This window comes from Vicugna pacos, chromosome 13 (genome assembly GCF_048564905.1).
Source record: "Vicugna pacos chromosome 13, VicPac4, whole genome shotgun sequence".
Taxonomy (NCBI): domain Eukaryota; kingdom Metazoa; phylum Chordata; class Mammalia; order Artiodactyla; family Camelidae; genus Vicugna; species Vicugna pacos.
The window spans coordinates 47,562,968-47,589,512 of NC_132999.1; the positions used below are offsets into that span (position 1 = coordinate 47,562,968).

At 37.8% G+C, this 26,545-nt stretch overlaps 1 protein-coding gene across 1 annotated transcript; it reads right to left on the bottom strand.

The window, feature by feature from the left end:
- Window positions 1–203: 203 nt before the first annotated feature.
- On the bottom strand, window positions 204–23,498 carry YTHDF2 (YTH N6-methyladenosine RNA binding protein F2). The gene is made up of 5 exons (XM_006196880.3): window positions 23,107–23,498; window positions 22,586–22,610; window positions 21,935–22,014; window positions 17,575–19,161; window positions 204–1,052 (listed from the first exon to the last, which is right to left on the bottom strand). Exons 1-5 carry the CDS (start codon window positions 23,131–23,133, stop codon window positions 1,029–1,031), a joined length of 1,743 nt encoding a protein of 580 aa, XP_006196942.1. The 5' UTR covers window positions 23,134–23,498; the 3' UTR covers window positions 204–1,028.
- Window positions 23,499–26,545: the final 3,047 nt, after the last annotated feature.

The window sequence follows — 26,545 nt, forward strand, 5'->3', positions numbered from 1 at the left end:
AAAGAATTATGAATATTGGCCCACCTTGCTTTGCACCTCAGAGGTCATGGTTATCCAGCCCTGGGTACAAAAGCAAGCCTGAACTACTTCATCTCAGTGAACTTTCTAAAAATGGATGCTGTCTCACCTCTTAAAACTCCTTATACTCCAAAGCTTGCATAAAATATAGCAGATCAAATAATACTAATAAATGGTACTAGAAGTGATGCTCAACAGGATCTCACGTTTATTGAGAAGTGATTAATGGTAAAAAGAAAGGCAATGCCCTTTCCTCATTGGCTGAACAGGAAACTGAAGAAACATTCACTACACGTTTTACAATATTTTTCTCTTCCAAAATGCATTTCTGTAAACAAGTTTTTACCACTGTTCTTAGCTTTGAAATCAAATTAATCCTGACTTAATCAGTATAATGTACAAGAACAGAACATTTCTTAGGACTCCTAGTACTTAACTTTGAGTAACAAAGGGTCAGAGAAAATGAACCACCCTTGAAGACACAACCTTGGGTAACACTGTTAAATTCTCCAAGACAAAAATTCTTCATAAAAATGTTCTTCCAGTTCGGAAGGGAAAAACCAAACTCCCACTTTCTGGGGTGGAGGCCCAAAACCTTTGAAACTCAAGTGTTCTCCAAGTGCAAATGTCAAAATGGGGGGAGGAAAGGGTTTAAAAATTAGAGAAAATTGTATGCACTTACGGACTTTAAAATCCGAAAAACATAGTAAAAAGACAAAAAAACAAAGCATTATGCTCTGAAATCACAACCAAAGCCAAAATAAAAGGGACATTTTTCACCTAAGCTACCTAGAGGGATTTTTTGTTTAGTTTTTTCTTTTTCTTTTTTTTTTTTTCATTTTCCAGTTAAGTCCTATGTCTTTTGTGAAATTCCAATACTTAAACTGCAAGTCTGCAATTGTCTCTGAAGTCAATGAAATTAAGAAAAAAGTCCTAATTCTCTTGAAGGTCATTTTTCCTCTTAGGATATGCAGATGCAACCGTTGCTGCAGTCTGTGCAGAACTGCCTTTTATTTCCCACGACCTTGACGTTCCTATAGAAGTTAAAAAAAAAAATTGAAACGGTTAGTTAAAACTTATCTGAACATGTTTAAGAATTAAAACTTCATAGAATAATCTCAATAGAAATTTAATGATTTGTGCTAAATAGAGTATTTCCCACAAATAAAAACTGACTTTTACTTCTTCATATTTGAAACCAAAGTAACTCACAATCAAGCAACCCAATTAATACAAAATTATTTTTCTTTGACTTTAAAATACTTAATTAACTAAACAGATTTGTCCTCCTATTACAGTTGGTTTAGGCTGATGTGTTAGTCCCAAAAATATGGGCCTCAATAACTCAAACATGTATCAATGGCCTACAGAAGGGAAGCAGAATATATAGTACACACACAAAAAAACCTAACCGTACTAGAATCATCCCATATTAGTCCCAAGGCTTTAGACATATTTATAAGCCTCAATTTCCTTTTTTTTGTGAAGTGAGGATATATATCTGGGCTGTGGGAGAATTAATGAGCTGACATACAGAAAGCTCTTAGTCCACAGTAGGCAAGAAAATCCTCCTCTTCCCCACTTAAAGATGGATTTTGAAACTGAATGCAGTACTTTAGTTTTCTCTGAAATAAATCTAAATGCTCATTTTCTTATTTAGAATCATTCTTTAGGAGCCTTTCATAAATTTATCCTAAACAGCTTTCCACTCTACACTACCTCATGTATTGCAATTTTTAAAACTATGACTTAATCCACATGCCTTTTAAAGCAAAAGTATTAAGTAAGGAGCACAAAGACCTGAACTTATACACTACTCATCAATCTACCTGAGTAGCATCATTTGCTCCCATTCATCCTATGGTAACTACAGTTCTGAAGTTAAGTATGATTCCTACTAAAGAATAGCAACTACACTTATGAGTTTCCTTGTTCCAGGCACTGGATCCTCATACCACCTGGCAAAGACTGTATTATTCCTCCCTTAGAGATAAGAAAACTAAAGTTCAAAGCTCAAAAAAGTTACCTGACCAAGGTTACCTAAGAATCAAGAATTAAACCTAGGGCTGTATGGCTCTTTTTCTACACTATGTCATTATAAATATTTATGTAAAAGTCAACAAAGTGTGAGGCTTTGTGAGGAACTGGCTACCCTACCACTAAATTACCCTATGTATATAAAAACAACTATTAAGAAAGAACAGTTATCTTTTTGTGATGTCCCACCACTTCACATATCTGGAATTCAGGGATAAACTCATCAACATACAAAGATCTGCGATATTATTTTTAAAATAAGTCATTTTGAAATTTCAAATTTAATAAAATTAACTTAATAAAATGATTCACTCACACTCTATTTCCGGAAACCAGTCAATTCAGTAAGAAAAAAAATTTCAATCCAACATAAAAGGGATCTCAAAAGTTTTGATGCTCCTGGGCTCCAGTACTGACTTCCCTTTCTGTCCCTCCTATATACTCTCCCAAAAGTTTCGATAATGGATATCTTATATTATTTGTATTAGAAAAATCACAATTAAAAAAAAAAAACCTCCGGCATCCATCACAATGAAACTTCCAATAGCACCTCGATTTTCATATCATTCTTAAACTCATCTACCTAGTTTTGTCCTTCATAATTTGGATGGATACCATTTATCTAACCTCTCTTCTATTGCTAATCAAGCCTACTCTGAGGTTTAAGATAATCTGGACTCTGCTATGTGTTTGATTAAGCCCCATTCCTATGTTTTTAAGCCAAGAATGCCTAGCCTTCTGTCCTTCAAGGTACAGTTCCAATCCTTTTCCTTCTTTGAGACTTCCTTAACCACTGCAGCTTTCAATGTCCTTCTAAATCTGCATCCACAATTTAAAAAATTAAACTGTACTGTATTGTTTCATATGAAATTAGTCTCAACTAAACCAGAAGCTCCTAAAAGCAAAGAACAGGTCTTCAACTAACCTCACACACAAACTTATGAGTTTAGCAGAGTTATGGTAAGTTACAACTGACTTTTAAATAAAATTCTGGTTCTCATCACAAGAAAGAAAATGGTGATGAATGTTCACTAAACTTATTGTTGTAATCATTTCTTAATGTACACATATATCAAATCATTATGTTGTACACCTCAATATTACGTCAATTATGTCACAAAAAAACTGAAGAAAAAATTCTGCCTATCATCTCCTTTTAATGTAATATAACTTCAGAAATACAAATAAACTTATATGCCCCAAATGATCAAAAGAAATTAAAAACAGCACTGTGAAACTGCACTTACTACATCATCCCATTTTTTTAAACACAAAATTTATTCCTCTTTATAATGTGATACTACATCCCACATATATGTGTTCGATTCTGCCTCAAACGTAACATAAAACTATTTCTGAATCTTAACTACACAATAACAGGGCAAGTACCACCTATGTCCTAATGAAACCTGTATGACAGGTTTACTTTAAATTATGGAAATTACAAGTGAACAAATGACATCAGCTGCCTTTATCTCCTGATCAACAAAGAAAATATCACATTGATACACTTCAGCAAGCTGACTAAATCGCTCTATTTCCAAATACAATTTTGATGTATACACAAAAAATAAGCTTATATATTTACAAATAAAAGATACTATCCATTTTCTCAGAGATTTTAAAGATACTCAAGCATTCACACCATACTATTTTAAAGGTAAAACGAATTTGGCACCAATTTAAAAAAACTATAAATGTTTCACAACATTTTAAATACTAAATACTTCAAACATTTTTATTTAAAAAAAAAAAAGGGTTGGAAACAGGAATGAATTGGAGGATCCTACTTGAAGGGCCTCCCAACTGTCTAAATCTGACAATTTGAGCATTGCATAACCTTAATAACAAGTAAACAATTATCACAGTAATATCTGAATTAGGCAAGAATTAGCAATGGATGCTATATCTAAAGGGTGAAAATTTGATGAGGAGCAAGATATTAAGAGTCTCAAACTATTTTCTCACTTAACTAAAAAGAAAATAGTACCTTTACAGTGGAAAACCTGGCAAATACCTTAAACAGTGATCAAAGTTAACATTACCAATAATGGCATAAACAGACATCTTATACTTCCTAATGTGATGCACTGAGGACACAAAATCACTTGTGTTCCTGCCAGAAAAGCATAATCTGAATGTACATAATGAGGAAAACTTAAACTGAGGGATAACTACAAAAATAAATAGCATATACTCCTCAGAAAGTCATGTCATAAACAAAATGGGTAAATGGGTGGAGTGTAGGTGTGTATGTGAGTATAGCCACTGTAGATTAAGAGACCAAAAAGACATTAAACTTGGAAGATCTTGGACTGGAATCTGGACCACAAAAAAACTGCTACCAAGGACATAAAGACAACTGCTAAATATGAATAAGATCTACAGACAAGATAATATTGTGTTAATGTTAAAAAAAAATATTGTGTTAATGTTAAATTTCCTTATTTTGGTAACTGCATTGTGGTTATAAATGCATATTCTTATTCTTAGGAACTACACAGCAAAATAAAATATTTAGGAGAAAAGGGCATGAAGTCTGGAATTTACTCTCACATGGTTCAGAAAAAAAATACACATCTTCAAAGAGAATAATAAAGCAAATGTAAAATATTACACTGATAAATCTGGGTTAAGAGTATATGGGAGTTCTTTGCACTATTCTTGAAATTTCTAAGTTTGAAATTATTTCAAAATAAAAAGTTAATAAAATGGAGGAAAATATGAGTCTTCATTTAATTCTTCTGCAAAAATTGGTTGCATTATAAAGCTATGTTTGGAGGGGAGGGTACAGCTCAGTGGTAGTGTGTGTGCTTAGCATGCACAAGGTCGTAGGTTCAAATCCCAGTACCTCCATTAAAAAAAAAGAATAAACCTAATTATCTTACCCCCTAAAAAAATGAAAAAAATTATTTAAAAAAACCTAATTTATGTTTAACAACTCGTAAAACTTTGAAATGTTTATTTCCTCATACCTACACTAAAAGTCATCAAACACGAGGGGATTTTAGCAAAACAAAAAATCTGCCTAGCAGCTTTTTACAATGAAAGTCTTTTAGAATGAGAAAAGATGGCACACAGAGGGAGATTACACAAGGACCATTATTTTACCACTTCTGGACATTAAAAACCTTTCAGGTTTCTACGAAAGACTTCTCTTACAGCAGGTCTTCTTTCACTTTTGTGACTATTTCCTATTACCACCAGGAATTCCACTAAATACTTTGACCGTTTATGGTCAAAGGATTTCATTTGTCAGCTGTATTTATTAACATTTCCAATCAATCAGTTGTACTGTGGTAATAATTAACAACAACAACAACAAAGTTTGGGAGGTAGGGATGGGACAGGAGAATGATGATGGATACACAATAAAAGGAAAGCAGTAGAACATATAAAAGCAAGCTGGGACCTCCAATGGGTCCAAGCCCTAACCAAAATTGCCGTAAGTACAACATGTATTTGTGTCTTGGTGGACACACTCCAGCTTTCAAACACGAAGATGCTACCGACACACCATACATAGCAGAGGAAGTGGTACAAGCTGGTTTTCCCCATGGTGGTGTCACATGCAGCATACCTACCACCTTTTTTAATCTAGTGCCATGTATAAGGCAGCTACAGTGAGATCTGTGGTAGAACAGACTGGAGTGGCCAGTCTAGGTTAAGGTCCTGTATAAGATCCTCAAGCACAACACAAAATTAATCATGAAGTCCCAATTAACCAGGAAACAGCCCAAATGCTAAAAAGAAGGAAAGATGCATTCTGGGAGTTTGAGGAAACTAATGGTAGTTAAGCAAAAAGCAGAGGAAAACAGCAAGGCAAGATTTTACTGAATTCATACTTTCTCGCAAAATTCCCACTAGAACATTGATCCTAATCTTTAAATCAGCCCACAATCTCATTGAACAATTCACTGTTCATTGAAAAGACTAAAGAAAAAAATCTTAAATAAAGATAAATTTAAAGATATTAACTAAGAATGTATGAACCAGGCAGGGGAAGAAGTCTCTCAGCCTCAGTATCTTGTCTGTCACTTAAACAACTAGAGGTGATACTCATACCACCCATCCATCCCATCTCAGCCCCTCCTCACTTTACATCTATGATTATAAAATACAAAAGTTCATCTCTAGAGGAAATACCTAAAAGCCACAAGGTTGCAATGTTAAAGTCTGCACACTTGAAATCCCTTCCTATAATATTGTAAATCCGTTTATTATTCCTCTATTTAGCTTAATATCCTCTCATTTCTACTACCACCCCTCTCCCTGACTTTAAAGTGGGCCATAAAATACAACTGAGGCACATTTATATTTACCTGTTGGGTACAATTTTACTACCTTTAAAATCTGATGTTTAACACCCCCCCCAAATCAAACCTACTTAATAGCCTTAACTAATTCTTCCCATGCCCCCATGGGCCTTGATACAAGAAAACACAAATTCCAATGCCCCTGGCTGAAAATAAGAGAATGCTTATTAGATAGGCTAACATGAAAAAATACGACTACACTAAATTCACTTTCAATGCCTTATATATTTTATGAAAGCAATTAATAGTCTCTGATGCTGATTATGAGACTGTATGAGTTACATGAGTCTACTGCCAGAAAGACTGAGTTTATGTATAATTAATACTGTCTTCCACAGGTGAGGGAAGAAAAATATCTCCAATTTAAAGCAGGTCTATAATATTTAAAACATATTCTATCTTCTCACTCCCTTTTGAGTTTTTCTAGGTGCAGAAATAGACGCTTAATTGGAATGAATCTGAGAACTGACGTAGGAGAACCAAGATGAAGTAAATGCACTAACCAATAACTTTGCCTAAGGAAATTTCCAAATTCTGTTCCAAGACTATTAATTAGTAGCTGAAATCCTATGTACATTTCCCCAAAAGGGTCTGAAGTAAAAAGCCTACATAACCTACTATTTTCAAGGCCCTGAAAAACATCTAATGACAGAACAAAGGGTAAGATAGTAAGACAATGGTAATAAAGTACATTAACATTTTTTCAGCTATTCTTTGAATTACTCCTTGGCTCTCCATTAAGAATTAGATTTGAATCAAAACTAATTTCACAATAAAACCAGTAAGAATGAATCAATCATTATAATACGCTTTTCAGCTATCTGATAAATGATATCATAACCTCCAGTTCTACCTTCAAAAATTTCCAGTCAAACCATCCTGAATACCTCCAGTGATACCTCTCTAGTCCAAACTACTGGAATCTCAATAGGACTTTGCCACAGCTTCCTCTTAACTGCTCTCCCTTTCAGTCTTGTGCCCTCTTCAGTTTATTCCAAGGATGGGATGCCAAAACAAAAACCCAGTAGCATTAAGTACCACGCCAAAAGTTACTGAAGAATTTGATGATTTATCCAAAATAAACATAGGCTATGTATGTATTTATATATATACATAAATTTACAGGCCTGAGATTATGGTTCACCAATAAGCATTCATAAAAGACCTATCTGTAAACACTTCACTTGTATATATAAATTTCATCCTCCTAACAATCCAGTAAGTTTTGTCCCCTTTTTCATAAAATACTAAGGCTCAGAAGTTTACTTGCTCAAATCAGTGACAGTGGCAGATATGATACCAGGTCTTCTTGTAGAGCTGCTGGCCTTTTCACTACTATGTTAACTAGTCCATGGAATCTAGGATTCATGCTCTATTGATAATGTCAACCTAATGTATACATAAACCTAAATTTTTTTTAAAGGCCCATTATACATACTTAATAGAATTCGTTCCCATATCGCAAAACAAAAAAAATTACTTTTAAAAAGTAGTTAACATCTTAGTTTGGGCAACTTCAGTATGGCTAGTAGCCACCAAATCTTATTGCTTAAAATTACCTAACTCTCTAAAAAAAATTACTGTGCTCACAGAAAGGAAGATACAATAAAAAGAACACTAAATAATGTAAAACTTAAAACATTAAGGCTTCTTAGAAGTAGCCATAATGCGTCTGAGGAGATTACAGCATTAAGTTACACGTGTAGGATATTAAGCCAAAGACACTGTCACCTTTTAATGAACAAATAGTACATGTAATTAATTCTTGGCTCATAATATTGATACCTGATAAAAAAAAATATTATTACAAAGACCCTTTCAGCTTTAAGGCAGGCCACAGTATAGATAGGTACAACCAGGCTTATCAGACACATGTGAATTCTAACACTGTTTCCAAATATGCAGTTTTGAGACCAGTAAGTAGACCAGCTGAAGGACTGCAGTGCAAGGAAGAACTTGCAGGAAAAAAATAAACATGAGGAATTTGAGGTGGGGGACACACAAAAACTACCTAATGACATCCATAATTTATATACAAGCGAAATCACCTATAGAGCTGTAGATAAAATGCAGATTCTAAGACCTCACCTCCAAAGATGCTCACTCAACAGGTGAGGAACAACAATTTGCAGTGTAAATACTCTCAAGGTAACTTGTACAAACTGACAAATTTCTCTTCAATTGTTTCTAATCATTTTAATACCTAGGAAACTTAATAAAATTTCAGTTTAGCAAATTGAGGGGTAGAGCCAGTTACCAGTATTTTTGTAAATACTTTTCAATTTTTGGGCTTTTTTGTTTTGTTTTGGAATTTATACTGATGCTCTCCCATCAGGTCCATCCTGCTCCCCTCCACCACCCTTTGCAGGTTTATGGACTCCAAGTACGTAACAGCTGTCATAAATGACTGAATTACCCAAGAACTTGTCTAGGATTGTAGGTCTGCCATTAAAATGTGGTAATCTTGCAGTCTGTGTACAAGAGTTAGGTAGCCTAAGACTTTCCCACTCACATTATAACCTTTAGAGTAATTATCCAGAGCTATCTGTGTTCTCCCTTATTCCTGCTACCTGTCCTTAGTAGCAGATCTCACAAGATTAGGTAGGGTACATCCAATTCACTCCATTCTGATGCTTGTGATGAGGGAAGTTTTAAACCTAAGTGTTTAAATAAAGGTTCATTTTTCTATACATTTCCTATAATACAAACCCTTCTAGACCCAACTCAAATCCAGTCTTCCATAAAAACGCAATCTCCAGTCCTAACTGGTCTTGCTATTTTCTTCTTCTATACTTGGTCTCATACTGTAAAATCAGGACTTTAACATACACTATCCTATACTGTTTCACTTATATTCCCTCCCTATGGCTAACTGGAGTTAAATCAGTTCAATTAGGGATTACTTATTTAGCAAGGGATGAAAAGCACTAGGGTACTATTTATTGAGCCAGTTGTTACAGTCTATATTATCTAGTTGATATAACTAGAAAAATTTGTTCTGAAGGAGGTGGCAGCAGGATGCTAATTTAAATTGAATTATCTGTTTCTGTGGAGAAAGACAGAAAGGATGATCTCAGTTTACCACACTCAGCCTTTCTCCTTGCTCATTTGCAGACTTACAGGATTCAATGATGAAAGTGATCACTTTTATTTGCCCTAATTCAGGGAATAGAGCTTTTCGCCTCCTCTACATGGAACTCCTGAGCAGTGCAGGTATCAGTCCTTTATCATATAGTTCTTTAGGCAGTCAAAGCCAATGCTGTAGCCTCCCCAGCTCCTGTGAGATGTCTTCCTAAGCCCTCCTTCCCCCAAGACTAAATAACCCAATACACCTAGATGACATGCTGAAGCAGCAGATTCCTTGTATTTCTTCAATTTCAAGAGATTCCCTCACCCCTACTTCCATGCACCATTCCTCTATTAAAAAAAAAAAACTCATGTCATCTAGTGGGTTCTAAATTATGCTTAATAGTAGAGATGCTTCAGAGATCTCCCAGGGAAAAAAAAATTACAATGCTGAAAACTGTAACAGGACCAAGCTTTACTTCTTGCAGATAAGCAGAATAGTTCATATCCGAGTAATTCTTGGTTTAAACTATTCAGAGTAAATACTGAATGATTCCAGAATTACTAAACACCCCTTGTCCCACAACGTTGTCCCCAAAGTTTAGAAAAACAGCATTTCCCCCAGATCAATTTTAGCCGTATCAAAAACAGAATACTGACATTTTTAATATCCAATTGTATTTCAGACATTGTTATATGGCCTAATTTACCAAAACAGCCCATACTAGCTACATAAAAGCTGTTCTTCACTAAATCTCTTTAAGGCCTGGAATAGACAGCTTGGAAGACTTTGCAGGTCAGGAAGGGCTGGAACAATACAGAAACAGCAAATACAGTCTGCTGAATGATGCGGAGCCCAAAATCTTCAAACCCCTAACAAAGCATTCTCATGTTACTTTTATTCAATAGATAGTGGTTGGCCATTTGCAGTCATCTGCTACCTCTCTGCAGTTTCTAAGCTGATTATACCCCACTCCCTGAAATTCTACTCAAGATATAGCCCTTCTTTGTTTTCTTTCTCAAGCTCAGATTACTCCCTCTCCATCTTTCAACTGCTTCCTTCTTTAACTCATCTTTTAAACTGTTATTTCTGAGGGTTTTCTTTGGCCCTCTTCTCTGTGTGTTGACTGCACTGCGGAAGTAGAACATCAACTCTGCTTCTTCCTTAGCTTATGTAACTTTGCAAAGGTAATTACTCTTTTCTGTGCTTCAGTGCCTTCATCTGTAAAACTGAGATAGTTGCATCTACCTCACAATGACAGAATGAAAATTTAATATATACACATATATGTATTAGACACTATATACAGAATGTTCAATAATTTCAGTCATTATTTTTATTACCAGTGTTCTTGAGTATCAAACTTGTCTTCACCGTAAACTGAGGGCTGAAAACTTCGAAATTTCTATCAACAGATATCTCTCCTGAGCTCCAGATCCTCTCACTTTACTGTCCCACAGGCACTCCAGATACTATTTCCAAAAGCCAAAATACCTCCAAACTCTAACCTGCTGCTCATCCCATATTCTCTAAATTTTCCTAAATAACTAATCAGCAAATATACATATTACATTTTTCAACTCTAACTTCCCCATTCCCATTATCTCAATTGAGGCCCTCATTTCTCCCAACTATTATAAAAACTTCTCATTTAGTCACTGAGTCAAATACACCTTTGACTTTATCACTTATCATTCTTTTCCATGTTAAAATTATTTTACCAGCTAAGCTTCCACAAGACCCACTCTTCTATTTGGCAAATACCTATCTCCACATCTCACATAGTGGTCTGTGGGCTTTAGAGCTAGAAACACTGTGACTTTGGGTATAGTTCCAACATATTTTCACTTATCATTTATTTAAGACAAAAGTAGAATAACAAAGATATATGTCAGAACTTTATTGGCTTGACAATGACTTAAGCAACTTTCTTGCTAAATTGGATAATCTTTAAATTCTAGAAGACTACTTCAATTTTTGTGTCATTCAAAATGTCAGGAATACAGACGTGACACACTCGAGTTTAATCTGCATTAATATTTTCTCCATCACTTTAAATCTAGACAAATCAAGAAAAATTAACTCCTGATTTGAATATAGCATGTCAATTCCCACGGCATCAATAACATGATTGATTTCTAACTACCAATGGGATATCACTGAACATGAGGCTTGGATATGCAACAGAACATCATACATTGATATGGCTATAACCTCAAAAGTGGTGAATTTAAATATCACAGTTTAATGGTAATAACAATGGTATTCTAAGTTTATGGAGTTTAACTGTAATTTAACATAACATGTAATTCAACATAAACAGAAAGGCATTTAAACACCTTTTAATACAATGTATTTATTTTTTAAGTTTAGGTAATTTGTTTAATGACTGCGTTTAACCACTAGCTTGCTAACATTCTCAAAAGCTGAACAGCTGGCTCACAATTAGCCAGTTCCAGCACATCATCGGACTTACGGTGAAATACCAAATCCACCACTTGCTACCTATGAGACCTCTTTGAGCCTGCTTTCTCATCTGAATATGAGAATGATCTATTAGATGAGATAGCTAAACTTTTATGTTTAGCTATGACGCTATGTGCCAAGTACTGTGCACCATCTGAATGCTTATTATCCTCTTACTCGTTCTATTTGACATGTTTCAAATGTTATTTCCTCCATGAAGTCTTCCTTAATTTCTCCAAATTTATCACTTCTCCAGAAAGCAAAAACATTTCTGTATCCCTCTACTACAGCTCTTATTTCATATTTTATCCATTTTGTTGTCCTCCTAACAACACTGTCTGGTCCTAAGGCAAAGATGACACCTTGTTTATCTGTTCTAGCCCAGCAATTAATATAAACATTCATTGAAAGATGGATACAAAGGGCATGGTTCAAAGAGACCCAAATTCATGTCATCTATTCTCTTCTGGTCCTCCTTTTAGGGAGGCTACAAAAAGGCATTTTATCTACCCACAAAGAAGGAAGATGATGAGTAATACAAATAGAATTTTCTCAACCCTTTTGGCAGAGAGACAAGTAAATTTAACCACAAGAGATATAGATGGCCTTAGAATTTTACAGAAAGTTCAGGCTTGCCATCCGATTAAAACAGGATGCCTACTCACTAGTTCTGAAGAAGCAATTTAAAACAGTGGTGGAGTGAGGAAATGTTAAAAAGATATAAAAGAGAATATATTTGGCTAAAGTAATGTTTTCTTCCTGATTTTTTGTATCACTAAAATTTGGATAATTAAAATTTTTTAATAAAGTTGAAAATGGAACCAAAGTGATTACCTCAAATATTTTTTAACAAGGGACTAAATGCCCAGATTAAAGGGTCAGGAGGGAAAAAAACGGCTGTAAGAAAAACACATAAACAAAAAACACTTCCTTATAAAGAGAAATATTATTTGTGCCAATGTTATAGGAAAACTAGATTAAAAAAAAAAAAAAGAAACATTTCTCTTGAATAATCCCTTCTATGTTCCTTTACTAAGTCTCGTACTAAAGGTACAAGTTTAGGTAACATAATAAACAGTAAACACATTAAGAAATAACTACCTAAATGTCTCATTTATACTAGGATTCACTGAGAATCCACCAATCCTGTCTGTCATCCAAGTCTTAACCTCAAGTCCTTTCTTCTATTTTTTTATGCAATAAGTATTTAAGTCAGAAATTAAAGAACACAAACAAAAAGGTTCTCCTAAAAAGACCTGTTAGGTACCATCAATTCCTCTCTATTAAATTCAAATGTTATCTTGGGCCATGGGACCCTCTCTTAATCCTTGGTTTCTCTGATCTAAACTGTCCCATGTGTGAATCTTCTCTATATTTTCTAGTAAAAGTTCTTTTAGTCTCTTCCTGAAATCCTCCTATGACTAAGAACTCAACTTTTAAAAGTTCTTTTTATTTACAAAAATCTTCCTCCCTATGACCGGTATTCAATGGTTCTAGAGCTGTCTTTGGCATGGAGAATAAACCTATCAGAGTTTTTAAGCATCTGATAATAGCTATCATTCCCCTTCTAAATCATCTCTACTAAGCTAAACATCTGCTAAACACTAGGATGAGAAATAAGGTAACACATACGAAAAGGAAGTCAGCTGTATATATACAGTAATGAAGCCTATTATTACCAATTACTGGTTCACCCTTACTTCAAGTTTCCCATTGCGTTTCATGGAAGGGTTACATAAAGAACCTCCATCCGAATTCAAATCACACCTTACTTGTCATTTTTTTAAATTCTACTTTTTTTTTTAAGCCAACTTTATCCCTATCTCAGTATATTCCTTCTACACCCAACAAGTTGCATAAACATTTCATTAAACTCCCTTTCCCTAATCTACTCTCCAAACTTCCCTTTTGGGAAACCCATTTCACAAACTCCAATTAGACTTGTTCTCAAACTGCACGGGAATTCCTGTTCCAAGTTATTATCTATACAGATTTGGGCTGTTCTGAACCCATGTTCACTTTCCTCAAAACACCTCTGGCTATATTCTATACATCTTTCGAGGCTCAGTTCAGAGATCACTTCTTTCAGTATTCTTCTATGATCAATCCACCCACATCCCAGGCTGAGTTAGGCAAATTGGCACCCTGCGCATACCTTGAGAAAACACTTTGTTTTGTATTGTTACCTGTCACTAACGTAAGGCTCCCTGACAATATACTCCTAGTTTCTCTGTAGTGTCCAGCACACAGTAAACTTGTTCAAAAAAAAGATAAATACCTTCATCTCAATTCTTAAAACACCATAATAAATTTTCAGTATATCCAAACACACTCTAAGTCACCATTTTTAGGTCTTCTGCTTGAAAATAGTAATTCTAGAGATATTTAAGAAATCTTGCTATTCTCACTCAATAATGAAATTTTTAAAAATACACACCTTAAGCTTTTGTCATGATAATCACATCTTCTCTGTATCTGGCTCTCTTCCAAATCCCCCATTAGCTTTCCATTTATTCAGAAAAATCATTTACCCAAGTGTCTAACCAAGTCTAAAGCTGGGATAGGCTTTAAGAGAATTAAGCAGTCCTCAGTCCCCTCTACTAGACTACTCTTCTTTTTACCTAGAGTTAATAGACAAAAACTAAACTATTTTAAATTCTCCCTTTAAGCCTGCCTATTTCAAAGTTGAGACAGAGGGAAAGGTTAATGGACTATTGTCTTCTTCTGAATAGCTGACAGTAACTCTCCCAGCAAAAAAAAATTTAAGAAAAAGGTCCAAATGGCAATATGTATCACAGTCAAGACCTTCAAAAAGCATACATTCTTTGACCAAGCATATCACTTTAGGGTAAGTGTGAATCAATGTTTGTATTTTAGGATGTTCACTACAGTTGCTATTTTACCTAGAAAAGAATTACAAAGAAGCTGACATTCAATGACATGGATTGGTAAATAATAATAAATCTATGACAGAATACTATTAAGCCATCAAAAGCGACATCACAGAATATTTAAAAACCAGGGAAACGTTCTAAATAAATGCAGAAAGTAGGTTACAAAATAGTATCTGAAGTATTTAACAAAGTAAACCACATATTAAAGATGTCACTGAAATCTGCTGGAAGTTTCAAGCCAGAAAGATCCAAGATATCCAAGCCAGACAGATCTTGAAGGTTCTGTTACTGAATTAAATCATGTGACAGAACAAGGCAAAAATGGCTGCAGTTCTGCTCAGTGTGTTCTGCCAAGAAACATGCCCAATCATGGAACTTTAGAACAGCTGTGACATCATTTTCAGGATGAAGTTTTAAGTATTTCCTTACTGACTGAGTTACCATTTGGCAGGAAGATTTTTGCAATCTTGTACATAGTACCAAGGCACGTATATAAACACCCCACCTAAGGGAATCTACTGCCTCAATGAGCTAACAGTCTCATTCTCCTGAAACTTTTCTTGGAAACCTTCAGACTGGGAGAACAGTTTACAGTCAGTTATGTAAGGATGTTAAAAGAAAACAGTGGGCGACAGAGAAGTAAGGCAATACTGATTGAAACGGTAACTGGGTTTAGAAGCAATCATGGGCCGTTCCTGAAACCCTGCAAGCTCTCCTTACAGAAGGTAAACTAAAAAGTAATCTGACACAAGTATAATCGAAGCTTTTATTTTTTATTTTTATTTTTGGTGGTTTATTCACCAGCCTGAGAACAATTAGAATACTCATTCACCAAGTCTTTATGGGATGGTTTTAAGACGGATTCCATTAGTTGGCTTAACAAAGACCCTACACCTTGATTATTATTACACTCACTCTAAGAGAACACAAGGCTGGTCAATTTCAACATATGAATCTTACATCTACTTAAGAAGTTCAATTATCACTCCCTGAACCACTCAAGTGAATTTAATACAAACATATACTTAATTAAAAGTGTACATAAATTAAATCCTCAAACTTGCTACTTCGTTTTTAAATCCAAGCTTCCCCACTGGCTCTAACAAATACAAATTTATCATAGCAGCTACACTGTACATTCCAAAAAAACAGTCCTGTCTTTGTCTTCCTGCTTTTAAATCACAAGATGTAGGACAGAACAATGCAGATGAAAGCAAGCAGATTTACAATATGTGATAGATTATTACGCACATTTCAAGTAGTTAAACCAAGCACCTGGATGTCCCTCACACGTTAATAATCTGCTATGCCACTACAGGATTCCTAAAATGTCATGATCTTCTTCCTTGTTCCTCTAGAAACAGAAGCCTATGAAGACATCCTTAAAGCTGTTCAGATGATTGGCAAAAGTAATCAATAAACTATCTTTTTCTACAAGATTATGGAAGACTAAGTTAAACTGCTAAATCCTGGAAAAGGGGAGAGTTTAAAGGACTAAAAAACAGCAAGCTTTTGACAGTCAACTTTCCAATAATCTGGCTCTACTTCCCCAATAGTTTCATCATCACTGACAAGTATCAATTCCTTACTTGTACACACTGGAAGATAAGAGTCAGCCATCCTGCTTTAGTCAGATAACCATGGACTTCTGATTCTGTACTACAGAGGTGGAATCTACCAGAGTCCTCCTCCCACTGCTCAAAGGACCAAGTTTTTATAGAGCTGCAAGTGCTTCCGATCCTAGATTATACAAGATCCCTATGAATTAATGACAAATTCATAGGAAATATATTTACAGAAGCTTGTTTTGTTTTTTATTTTACATTTGAAACTAACCACTCAGAATTCTATCACTAATATATACATGCTTTTAAAACATTTTCTCCTTGCCATTATCTTTTCACCTACTTCCTATACTTAAATATTTAAATGTCTAAGTTCTAGACAATAAATGATCTGCCCCAACCAGTATTTTATCATTCTCTTACTGTCCTATAGTTTACACTCAACACACAGAACCAAGCATTACCAACTCTTTAGTTTGTAACTATTCTCCATCACTCTGCCCAAGATTCCTACTTGTTAACAGAGGAAACGAGAAGGCGAACCTTTAGGGATGCAACAAAATGTTAAGAGCAAGAGGTCAGCTTTTTCTGGATTATCTGTTTTCCAAGTTTTATATAATAAACATTAACTTTCCTAATGGGAAAAAGATTTTGGGAAAAAAAGTAATTAAGCAGAACACTATGAAGGACAGGAGAAAGGAAAAAAGTTGTGAGAAACATCCTCTTAACACTGCCAGTAGCAGAAGACAGGCAGAAAAGAAATGTCAGGGCTTGGTGAGCACCAACTCTAGAAAATAACCACGTACCCCAGTTAGGCCAAAAGTTAAATCCAAACAGAGTTTTTTTTTAATCTTCTCTGCCATATTACAGCCTAAATCTATTCTTACTTTCATTTCCAGTTCTGTCACTTCAATCATTCCCTTTGCATTTTCTTCACTCATTCTTCATTCTGTATCACACAAGGTCAGTTTCTCTATGCTTTCTGCTTTCCTTTAATTTAAACTCAAATTTCTGTCCTACATTAATGTTCCCACATTCCTTCACATTAACGTTCAAATAGTAAGACCAATTATCCTTTCATAAAGGCTTGAACTGTTAAGTGATACTTGTGTTATTTACAGAGCTTTCTTTTACTAACAGTTCAGTATACTTCTCCTGCTCTCTAGCTCATTCTCCTTCCCTAAAATTCTTAAGAAGAGTAAGCTGGTTACCTTTTTAACACTTTCTTCTTCCTCTTGGCGTTTCTCATAGTGTGAGAAGTCATCAAAAATGGAAGTGGTGTGCTTGTAGCTGGCTATGATTTTCAACACCTGCTTAGCCTTTTCCAGAGGCACTTCCTGAGTGTCCCTGGAGTTGGTCACTGGTTTATTCTCATTGTTCTCTAGGCGAATGTGTCGCAGTTGGCTATTGGGAACGTCCTTCACAAAAATCCACCTGACATCAAAACGACCCTTCCACTTGTCCTGGGACCACACACCTGCACATGTGTTGTAGTCCACAGCAGATTTCATTTCTGCAACGCCACAGAAGTGTCCACTGCCGTTGACACTGAAAAGTAAGTAAACGGGGCCTTTCCCGTTCATGGAGCGATAAGCAGCATCCAGTCTCTTGTTACCATGCTCTGTGCTGCACCAGATATTATACTTAATGGAACGGTGGATATCGTCCTCAGAGTAGCTCTTAATGATGAAAACCCGGCCATGTTTCAGATTCCAGTCAAAATCCTTGGGGTTATAGTTATTAATAGATCGCAGCTTCTCCAACACTGGATGAGGTTCTGAAGGAGTAGATCCAGATCCAGCCTGAGACTGTCCTACTCCATTACCATCCACCCCATTATGACCAAACCCACTGCCACGGTTCCGAGGTGCTACCCAGCGGGTTGGCTGAGCCGCCTGTTGCTGCACTGAGAGCTGAGCAGGCTGTGGTGGAGGTGGGGGCAATGGCTGTGTCTGTTGCCCTACTGATGCCTGAGCCACTGGTGGGCTATTGTTAGCCTGCTGACCAACAGGCTGGGGAGACCCCTGGGTTGGCTGCTGACCTATATTCTGAACCAAAGCCTGTGAGGGTGCTTTTGCCACAGGACCCTTGTTATCCCAAGTTCCAATATCCATGTTATGCTTTATTGGGGGTGGTGGAAGACTCGACCCTGCAATGCCATTCTTGGTCTTCAACTTGGGTTGCTGTTTTGCAGGCTTGCTAGCAATATCAGCCCAAGATGCTGGTTTTGGAGGCGCAATGGTAGCTGGAGGCAAACTATTGGAAGCCACGATGTTGCTAGTAATGGAACTACTACCAACAGCAGAGCCTACAACTTTTGGAACATTGCTTGCAACTTCTGTGCTACCCAACTTCAGTGCTGCCATCCCTTGGTCTATAGTATTCATGCCAGGAGCCTTATTGAGGGTCTCACTGGCAAAAGCTGACTGTCCATCAATCATGGCTCCACCTAAGGAGCTAGGTGCATAAGCATAATTGCTACTATATCCAGAGCTCTGAGTAGACTGTCCCTGAGAACTGTTATTTCCCCAAGCTGAGAAGTCAATCCCACTGGGAAAGAAATTAAAACCATGCTGACCAAGAAATGGAGTGCTACCTAGAGCTCCTGGTTGTCCAAACATTGCATCTGGTAAGAAGTGAGGCTCTCCGTTGCTCAGCTGTCCATAAGAAGTTAGATAGGGCATGGCTGTGTCACCCCCAGTAGACCAAGCAGCTTCACCCAAAGAATAAGAGAAGCCAATGGAGGGACTGTAGTAACTGGGTAAGTAGGAATCTGACATGGCAGTATATGCATTATTCTGTGGAAAGAAGGAAAAGAAGCCAAATTAAAACTAAACACAAAAGTAAATAAAACAACAATCAGGACCATCTCCTCTCCCAATTATTCTCACAATTCAAATGTTTCAGCTATTACCATAAAAAAAAAAGCAGAGTGATCTTTTCAGATGGTCTCTTCCCATAAACTTGCTGATATTTTTATAGTCTAAGATATTTGGTTTAATAGTTGAAATGTTTAAACATTTAAAATTATACTGACATACAGTGAACATAGATAGGCTTTAACTTTAAGCACACTTTAGAAAAGGGAAAACCCAGCACCTCACCAAGTTTAAGCCTTGCTCTACAGAAGTGTTGAGATGATGCTTTTTTTAAAACCACCATCTCTGGACTGAAGGAGTGGAAATATTGGCAGAACAGGAGTGTTGAAGAGTTTCTTATTAACACAATACTATATAACAGAACAAAAAGAACTGGAAGTTCTTTCAAGTTCTATCCCAAAAATCTGTGCAGCCATTCCTCAACCATAAACCAAAAAGCAATGTTCAATACATCTAGTTTACAGTGTAGCCTCTTGACAAATCACCTGGGAACATCTACAGATGCCACTATTTAATTATAACCTGGAAAGGAAATGCACAGTGGCTTCCAGTAGATTCAAAACTAAAAAAAAAAGTGTTGCTATCTGTTCTGCTTCACATATAGAAGATTTGGCTGTAAACTGAAATGCACACCCAAATTTTCCATTAAAAACAGGAATGTAATTCTAAAGACACAATACAATCCATATCTTTAAAAAAGGAATCATCCTTCAGAATAACCACAGTTATATGGAATTAGAAGATAGATTACTTTACAAAAACATTTTTAATCTTACGTTCATTTGTGCTGACAATATTTTACCTTCTTTTTAATAAGTCCTACAGCTCACAGAATAGGCCCATAAATGAGGAGCCAGAAGAACACAGAATGGGTCTCTATAGATGCAGATACGGCTCAACTCAAAAACATAAAGTACTTTACCCTAACTTCAAAATAGCTCTGGTATCCTAAAAACCCATTAACTAGTCAAAAAGGGAATTTTGTTCTGAAGAGACTTGAATGACCATAACCATGTTAGGCTTTTAGTTTGTATTACCAAAGCCATTAGTACTTCTCCCTAACCACTAAAACACATCTCCTAGAGATGAAATATTTCAACTAATGCAGTTTGTTAAAAGGTGGTGCTTTTCCCTGCCAATTTAAAATTCTCCTCTAAAAAACTAGGTCTTTCACGTATACCCTCAAGTTTAAGAGAAATCTATTTCTTGAAGATAGTGCTATAATTTTAACAGCCCCAAATTCATTATTCACCATATACTTAACATGTTAAGCCTGGAAGAATTATTCCAATAAGGTGATGAAAAACTGGTTAAAAAGTAGATGAAATACTCTTGACATAAACTAAAAAGGACAAAGATTCTCTACTCAAGATTTTTAAAACCCTCCCAATTTTTAAAAGACATTTAAGCTTTAGTTTACTTAATAAAAAACAAATGCACTTAATATCACAGGTTATGCCATTATATAGCTGAATGCCTACACCTGAACTGACAGGTTCCCACATGCCCCTGAGCTCAAAAATGTGAATTACACAATGTTTCACAAGGACTACCTAGAATTATGTTTCCAAATGCTCCCACTCTCCCTGTTACAATGATTATGTAAGCAAACTACTTCAATAGCATGAACCCATTAAAAGTTCATTCCTCTACTTCCTTCCCCACTTTTCCTGATTAGCTGGTTGTCTTCTGCAAAAACTTTTTTTCCATCATTTCCTTAAGTGGTTTCTACAGTTTTTAATATTATATAAGGGATCAAAAGTTTTATGTAAGAATTAGGCCCAAATATGGCCATGCACTAATATGTCAAGTTTTTCAAAACTATTATACGTATCTTTTAGGATATTTTGAACAAGTTATTATCAATTTTCCTTCTGGTTTATTCGTCTAGAAATTATATTTATTAGCTGCAACTTTGTGACTATGTCTTTGGGGGCCAAAATTATTAATACAAAAGAACTGCCAAATCAAAGAAATTTCTATGTGCCTATGTCATGCTCATATATGAACCTATATGCAACTAGTCTTCACATTACTAGACACATTAATTGCAAAAGCTAGAATTCCATCACTCTTGATCTCTGTACTAAACATTATTTTATCTTTTAACTCCATTTTGTAAATCCTATAGCTTCCTTTAGTGAGAAGCTAAATATATATAAAATTAGTCTTCAAAGATACAGATACAGCTCAACTTGAAAAAGAGTACTCAGCTCCAAAATAGTTCTGATAACCTAAGAACCCATTAACTAGTGACCAGAGGAAAGGAAGAAGAGATCCAGTTTCACAGCACTAAATAAAGTTCAGGTGATTTTGTCAGTTTTTCCCACCATATAATAATCCAATTTTCCTAAAAGAAAAAATGTTTTGGGGGTGAAAATTCAAAAGAATATTTAACACTGGGAAGTATCAAGTTTGCACTGTTATATCCTTGGTGAGGAGGAATTACTCAAACAAGTGTTGCTGTTAGCAGTACACTGTAAAATGTTATCAGTACTAGACTCAAAAGAATGGTATGTTTGTTGGCAATAGAGATGAAAATCTTAATGGCCTGTAACGTTTGTAACAACTGCTTTTATAATGTATTAACTGGTATTAAGAAAATTATCCCCTGAAAATGAGATTTATTGATAGAGCAAAGAATAATGGTACGTTTCATCCTGATCAAGAATGTAAATGGTTAACTACTCACGGGCCTTGCCTGTGGACTCAAGTAAGGTTCAAAATCATCATCATTTAATCCATCCTTTTGATGTACAGATCCATTTTGTACTAAAAGAAAAAAAAATCAAATTAGGAGTGTCTCAATCGTACAACTCACTCTCCAAATTAGTCAAATACCTCCTAACCAGAAACCTTACTAAACGGACTAAGTTTGGATTTCAAAAGGATAAAGATGAGAGTGAATTCAGAGCAACTGAGGAATATTCGTCAGTGAAAATGTGTTCCTCCACCCGGAGCAAGTTGATCTAAAAAGGTCATTTTATTGGCTCCTCTAGACTTCAGTTCCCTCCCGCTTCCCCTCCCCCATCACATGTGAGTACTTCCAGAGTGTGATCCACGAGGATGAAAAACAAAGGCCTTCTAAGACCTACAGGAAACTAAGGACCTGGGACATTTCAAAACCGAATCCACCCCCACCCCTAATGAATTACTCCTTGTTCACGAAAAAGCTGTTCGCCAGCTGCAGGAACACACCGAAAGGGTCAAATACTCCAGTGTGCGGCACCTGCAAACTAAGAGGCTCCCGAAAGGTCCTCCCCGGGGCGCTTCCCGAAGACCCCGCCCCCAACACCGGGGGTCCCCCCTCCCAGCCCGGGGCCACCGGCGGAGTCGGGCTCACCTTTGTTTCCTTGACCTTTTGGTCTCTGCGGGCGAAGGAAACGTCGCCGAGAAGCAAGTCGTCCGAGGAAGAAATGGAAAAGGAGAGACAAATTAAAGCCGGGCCCGAGAGGGGAATAAAGGCGCAGGCCTGAGGAGACGCGTCAGGAACGCGGGTGAGGGGAGGCTGAAGATGGGAGGCGGGGGAAGCGCGAGGCCGCCGGGGCCCGCGGAGAGAAGCGGGGACGCGCCACAAACAACGCGAGGGGACCAGAGCTTCAAGGAAGGGGAAGGAAACAAGACGAAAAACGCGGCCGGCTGAGAGGAGAAAACGCGGCGCGGCCGGCGGACGCTGAGGCCAGAGGAGAAGCGCGGAGAGCGGACCGAGGGCGAGGCGCTGGGCGCGGCCGGCCTGAGAAGCTCGAAACCCGGCCCTCGAGAGGCGCCGCCTCAGCCCGGCCCGACCGGGGGCGGCGGGCCCAGGCCTAGTCAGGCTCCCTCTCGCCTCACACAATGGCCGAGGCATGCGGGCCGGGCCTGTACCTGCTCCAAGAGGCTGCTGGCCGACATGGCTCTCGAATCCTCACGGGTGGCGACGGCGGCGGACTCTCCTCAGGGCAGCGGGCGGCGGATGAGCCCCGGCAGCGGGAGCAGGCGGCGCGGCGGTGGCTTTTGTCCCTGACACTCGGGGGCCTCGGCGGACGCAGCGAAGACACAGCGCGCGGCTCGGGCTCCGGCTCCGACTCGGCGACGCTCTAGCCCGAGCGCTCAACGCCCGTCTCTATGCCTTTACGCGCGCGCTCGGCCCTCGCAGCAGAAATAAGGGCGCCGAGCGGCGGAGGCGGACGGCGCGCGCGGAGCGACGCTGACTCTCACATTCACTCACCCACGCGGAAGGAGCCCGGCGCGAAGCACCCCGGGAAGGAAGAGGCGGGGCCGCAGCGCCCTCTGGTGGGCTGGAGGAGCGGAAGCGGCGCGCGCGGCCTCCCCGCCCCCACCGCTTCGGGATTGGGGCCTAGGAGGGTCTGGGTGGCCAGGGTCGCATCACGAGGTTTTGACTAACCCCCGGAGAGAGTAGCTTTAGCTTGAGAAAACCCACAGAAGCTGTATTTTCACTGAGGAAGCGACCCCCAAAGGCTGAAAGACCTTAAAATAAACCTGCATCCCAGCTGCAGATGGCACCCCACCCCCATATGGGAGGGATCCCGAACAGGGGTCACCGAGCAGTGAGGGAAAGTTCTTGGGGGCCCTGCCCCGAGAAGGACACGCCCCACCCCAATGTGGTTGTCCTCCTCTATTAGCTGACTACAAAAACACTGCGCAGAGGATAAAAATATCTACAAAAAATCTGATCCCCTGAGAAAGGAATCCACCCTTTTGCATTGCAGGGAGGAGAATCTACAATTTTTTTTAGGGATGTCGCTGGCCCCCTTGATTGTTAAACTGTGGACTTTATTTCCAAGAAGAACGCACTTCACACATGTAACACAAAATTTTGCAAGTTCTTTCATCGAGTCCAGAAAGTCTATAAATCTGTGGACTTCTAGAGGGATTGTCCTTATCTGGGGAAGGAAGGAAATTAATGCTATTTGAATACCTGCTATAGGCTTTGTTGTTAGGTGCTTTCAAATATATTAAAGGCTTTCAGCATCTTCAAAGTAACTTATCAATCTATCCCTTTTCCAACTGAGGAAACAGAGAGGTTAAGTCATGCGCCCAAGGTCATAAAGCTATTAACTAGGTGTATTTGACATTGAAAGGAAAGTAATAGTGTCCCTTTGCCCCCCAGGAGAAATCCTGTATTCAGAAACCAGAATCCAGAGGAGATCCAAAGGAGGGGCTAAAGCATTTTTAATCAGAGGCAAACCTAACTCCTACAGGGATAGTTGATCCTAGGATAGCGCATCTCCTAATAGCTTTTGTTATTGCAAATAGTAGTAAACAGATAAATAATACACTATTAAATGTCAACCGGATACCACCCACTCCCTAGATAGGAGGCTTTGATGGACTCGTTGTAAAATAAATAACACAGCATCTTGGACTTTACATCATAATTTGCTTAAACTGCACAAAGCATTTTTTCTGCCCATGAACACATTTATGGTTGGAACGAATAAAGTCAGGCCCCAAATGTGATAGACTTCTGTCAGAGTCCAATCTCAGAGCATAGATCCCATCAAGGGAATGAAAGAAACTTAGTAAGCCTTTTTTTTCTTTTATGATACTCATCCAGTTGACCCTATTGCCCAGATTTGTGTGTAGCACAAGCAGTTGCCTACACTTACCCTTGAAAGCAGAAGTCATATCCTGGGAGGGGGAGGGACTAAACACTGGCGTCCCCAACAGATTTGCAAAATTATGTAAATTATTAAACCTTCCAAAGATTCTTTCATTTGATATAAGGGATAATATCTACCTAATTTGTCACAAAGATAAAGTTCAAAGAACAAAAAACCAAACATTAAAGCAAATCTGGTACCTTGTAAATTCTTTTCCTACAATCTCATTAAGGGATGATAGTGAAAATTTAATATTTTTTAGTACCTACAATTTTTATTAGTTCCTTTGGGATTACATTTTGTCCTACAGGAGTTCCCAGTTAAAATGCAGATATTCTGGGGGGAAGGGTCATCTCTAAACCTGAATTTGTTCACTAGATTGGCTTTAATGGGTCCCTAAACAGAACACACAAGACTGAAATACTTCATCACTGGGAAGAAGGAAAGGAAGCTTAGAGTGTGGGATATTATTTTAGGGAGACAGACCCCTTATGGTTTGAGAAAAGAATACTGTACTGGAAATGGGTTTGGCTTCTAGTTTCAGCTCTGCCACTGGGTGCATAAAGCACTCAATCCCTCTTTTAACAAGTATTTATTGAGGGACACTCATTGTGCTGAGGAAGTCTTAAGACTTCACTTCCTCCCACTCCTGAAGCCTATAGTCAGAAAAACTTGAGAGTAATAAAATAGTTATTTAAATAGTTATTCGATTACAGTTGTGCACAGTGCAATAAGAAAGCATAGACGACCTCACTTAGGAGACCAAGAAAATTTTCCCTGAAGTCCTAAGCTTCAGCTAAAACCTGAAGGATGATGAGAAATTGACCAGACAATGAGAGAAGGGAAGTGAGAGACAATATGTGCAAAAGGCCTAAGTGGGGAAGGAGCTTGGCACTGGTGAGGAACTGTAAAAAGGCCAGCATAACTGGTTCATAATGAGAGGGCAGCACCAGATGAGACTTAGACCAGAATAAGGCAAAAAAGAGAAAAATAGGGACTTTAATTGTTAGCTACAAATGATGATCAGCTAGTAAAGGGTTAATAGGAGCATAGCATTCTCAGGTTTCTGTTTTAAGAAGTTCACTCTGGTTGCAGTGTGGGAACTAGACTCCAGGAGCAAAGAGCAGACTAGGAGTTAGAATACTGCAGTAAATCCAGGCAGAAGTTAATTATCTAATATGGTGGTAATGAAAACCTTGAGAGATGGACAAGATGGGTATCTTAGGAGGTAAAATGAGAGGTCTTGGTGATTGTTGGGTTGTGGGGAGGGCATTACATGGGATATCAACACAATATTTAGTTTGATTTGAGCAATTGGATGGGTGAGGTGCCATTTTCTAATGTGGGAGATTTGTGGGGAAAGGGAAAGATCATAAGCTTATCTTTGGACTTGCTGGGTTTCAGGAGAACATAAAACATCGGTTAGAAAAGTTCTATTGACAATTAAAAGCTTTGGGGCTTAGAGAGTAAAATCAGGGCTGGGAATACAAATCTTGGAGTCTCCGATACGGGGATGTTCACTGAAGCCAAAGAAGTTCCTGATATTTCCTCAAGAGAGAGGGAGAAGAGCCACAGATCCGGCACCAAACCAGAGAGATAGAAGGGAGGGGAGACAAGGAGAGACAACATTTCCTCACTCAGAGTCTATTTCCAAGACTGTAATATAGGGAAATTGGACCCAAATAACTTCTGAGGTTCCT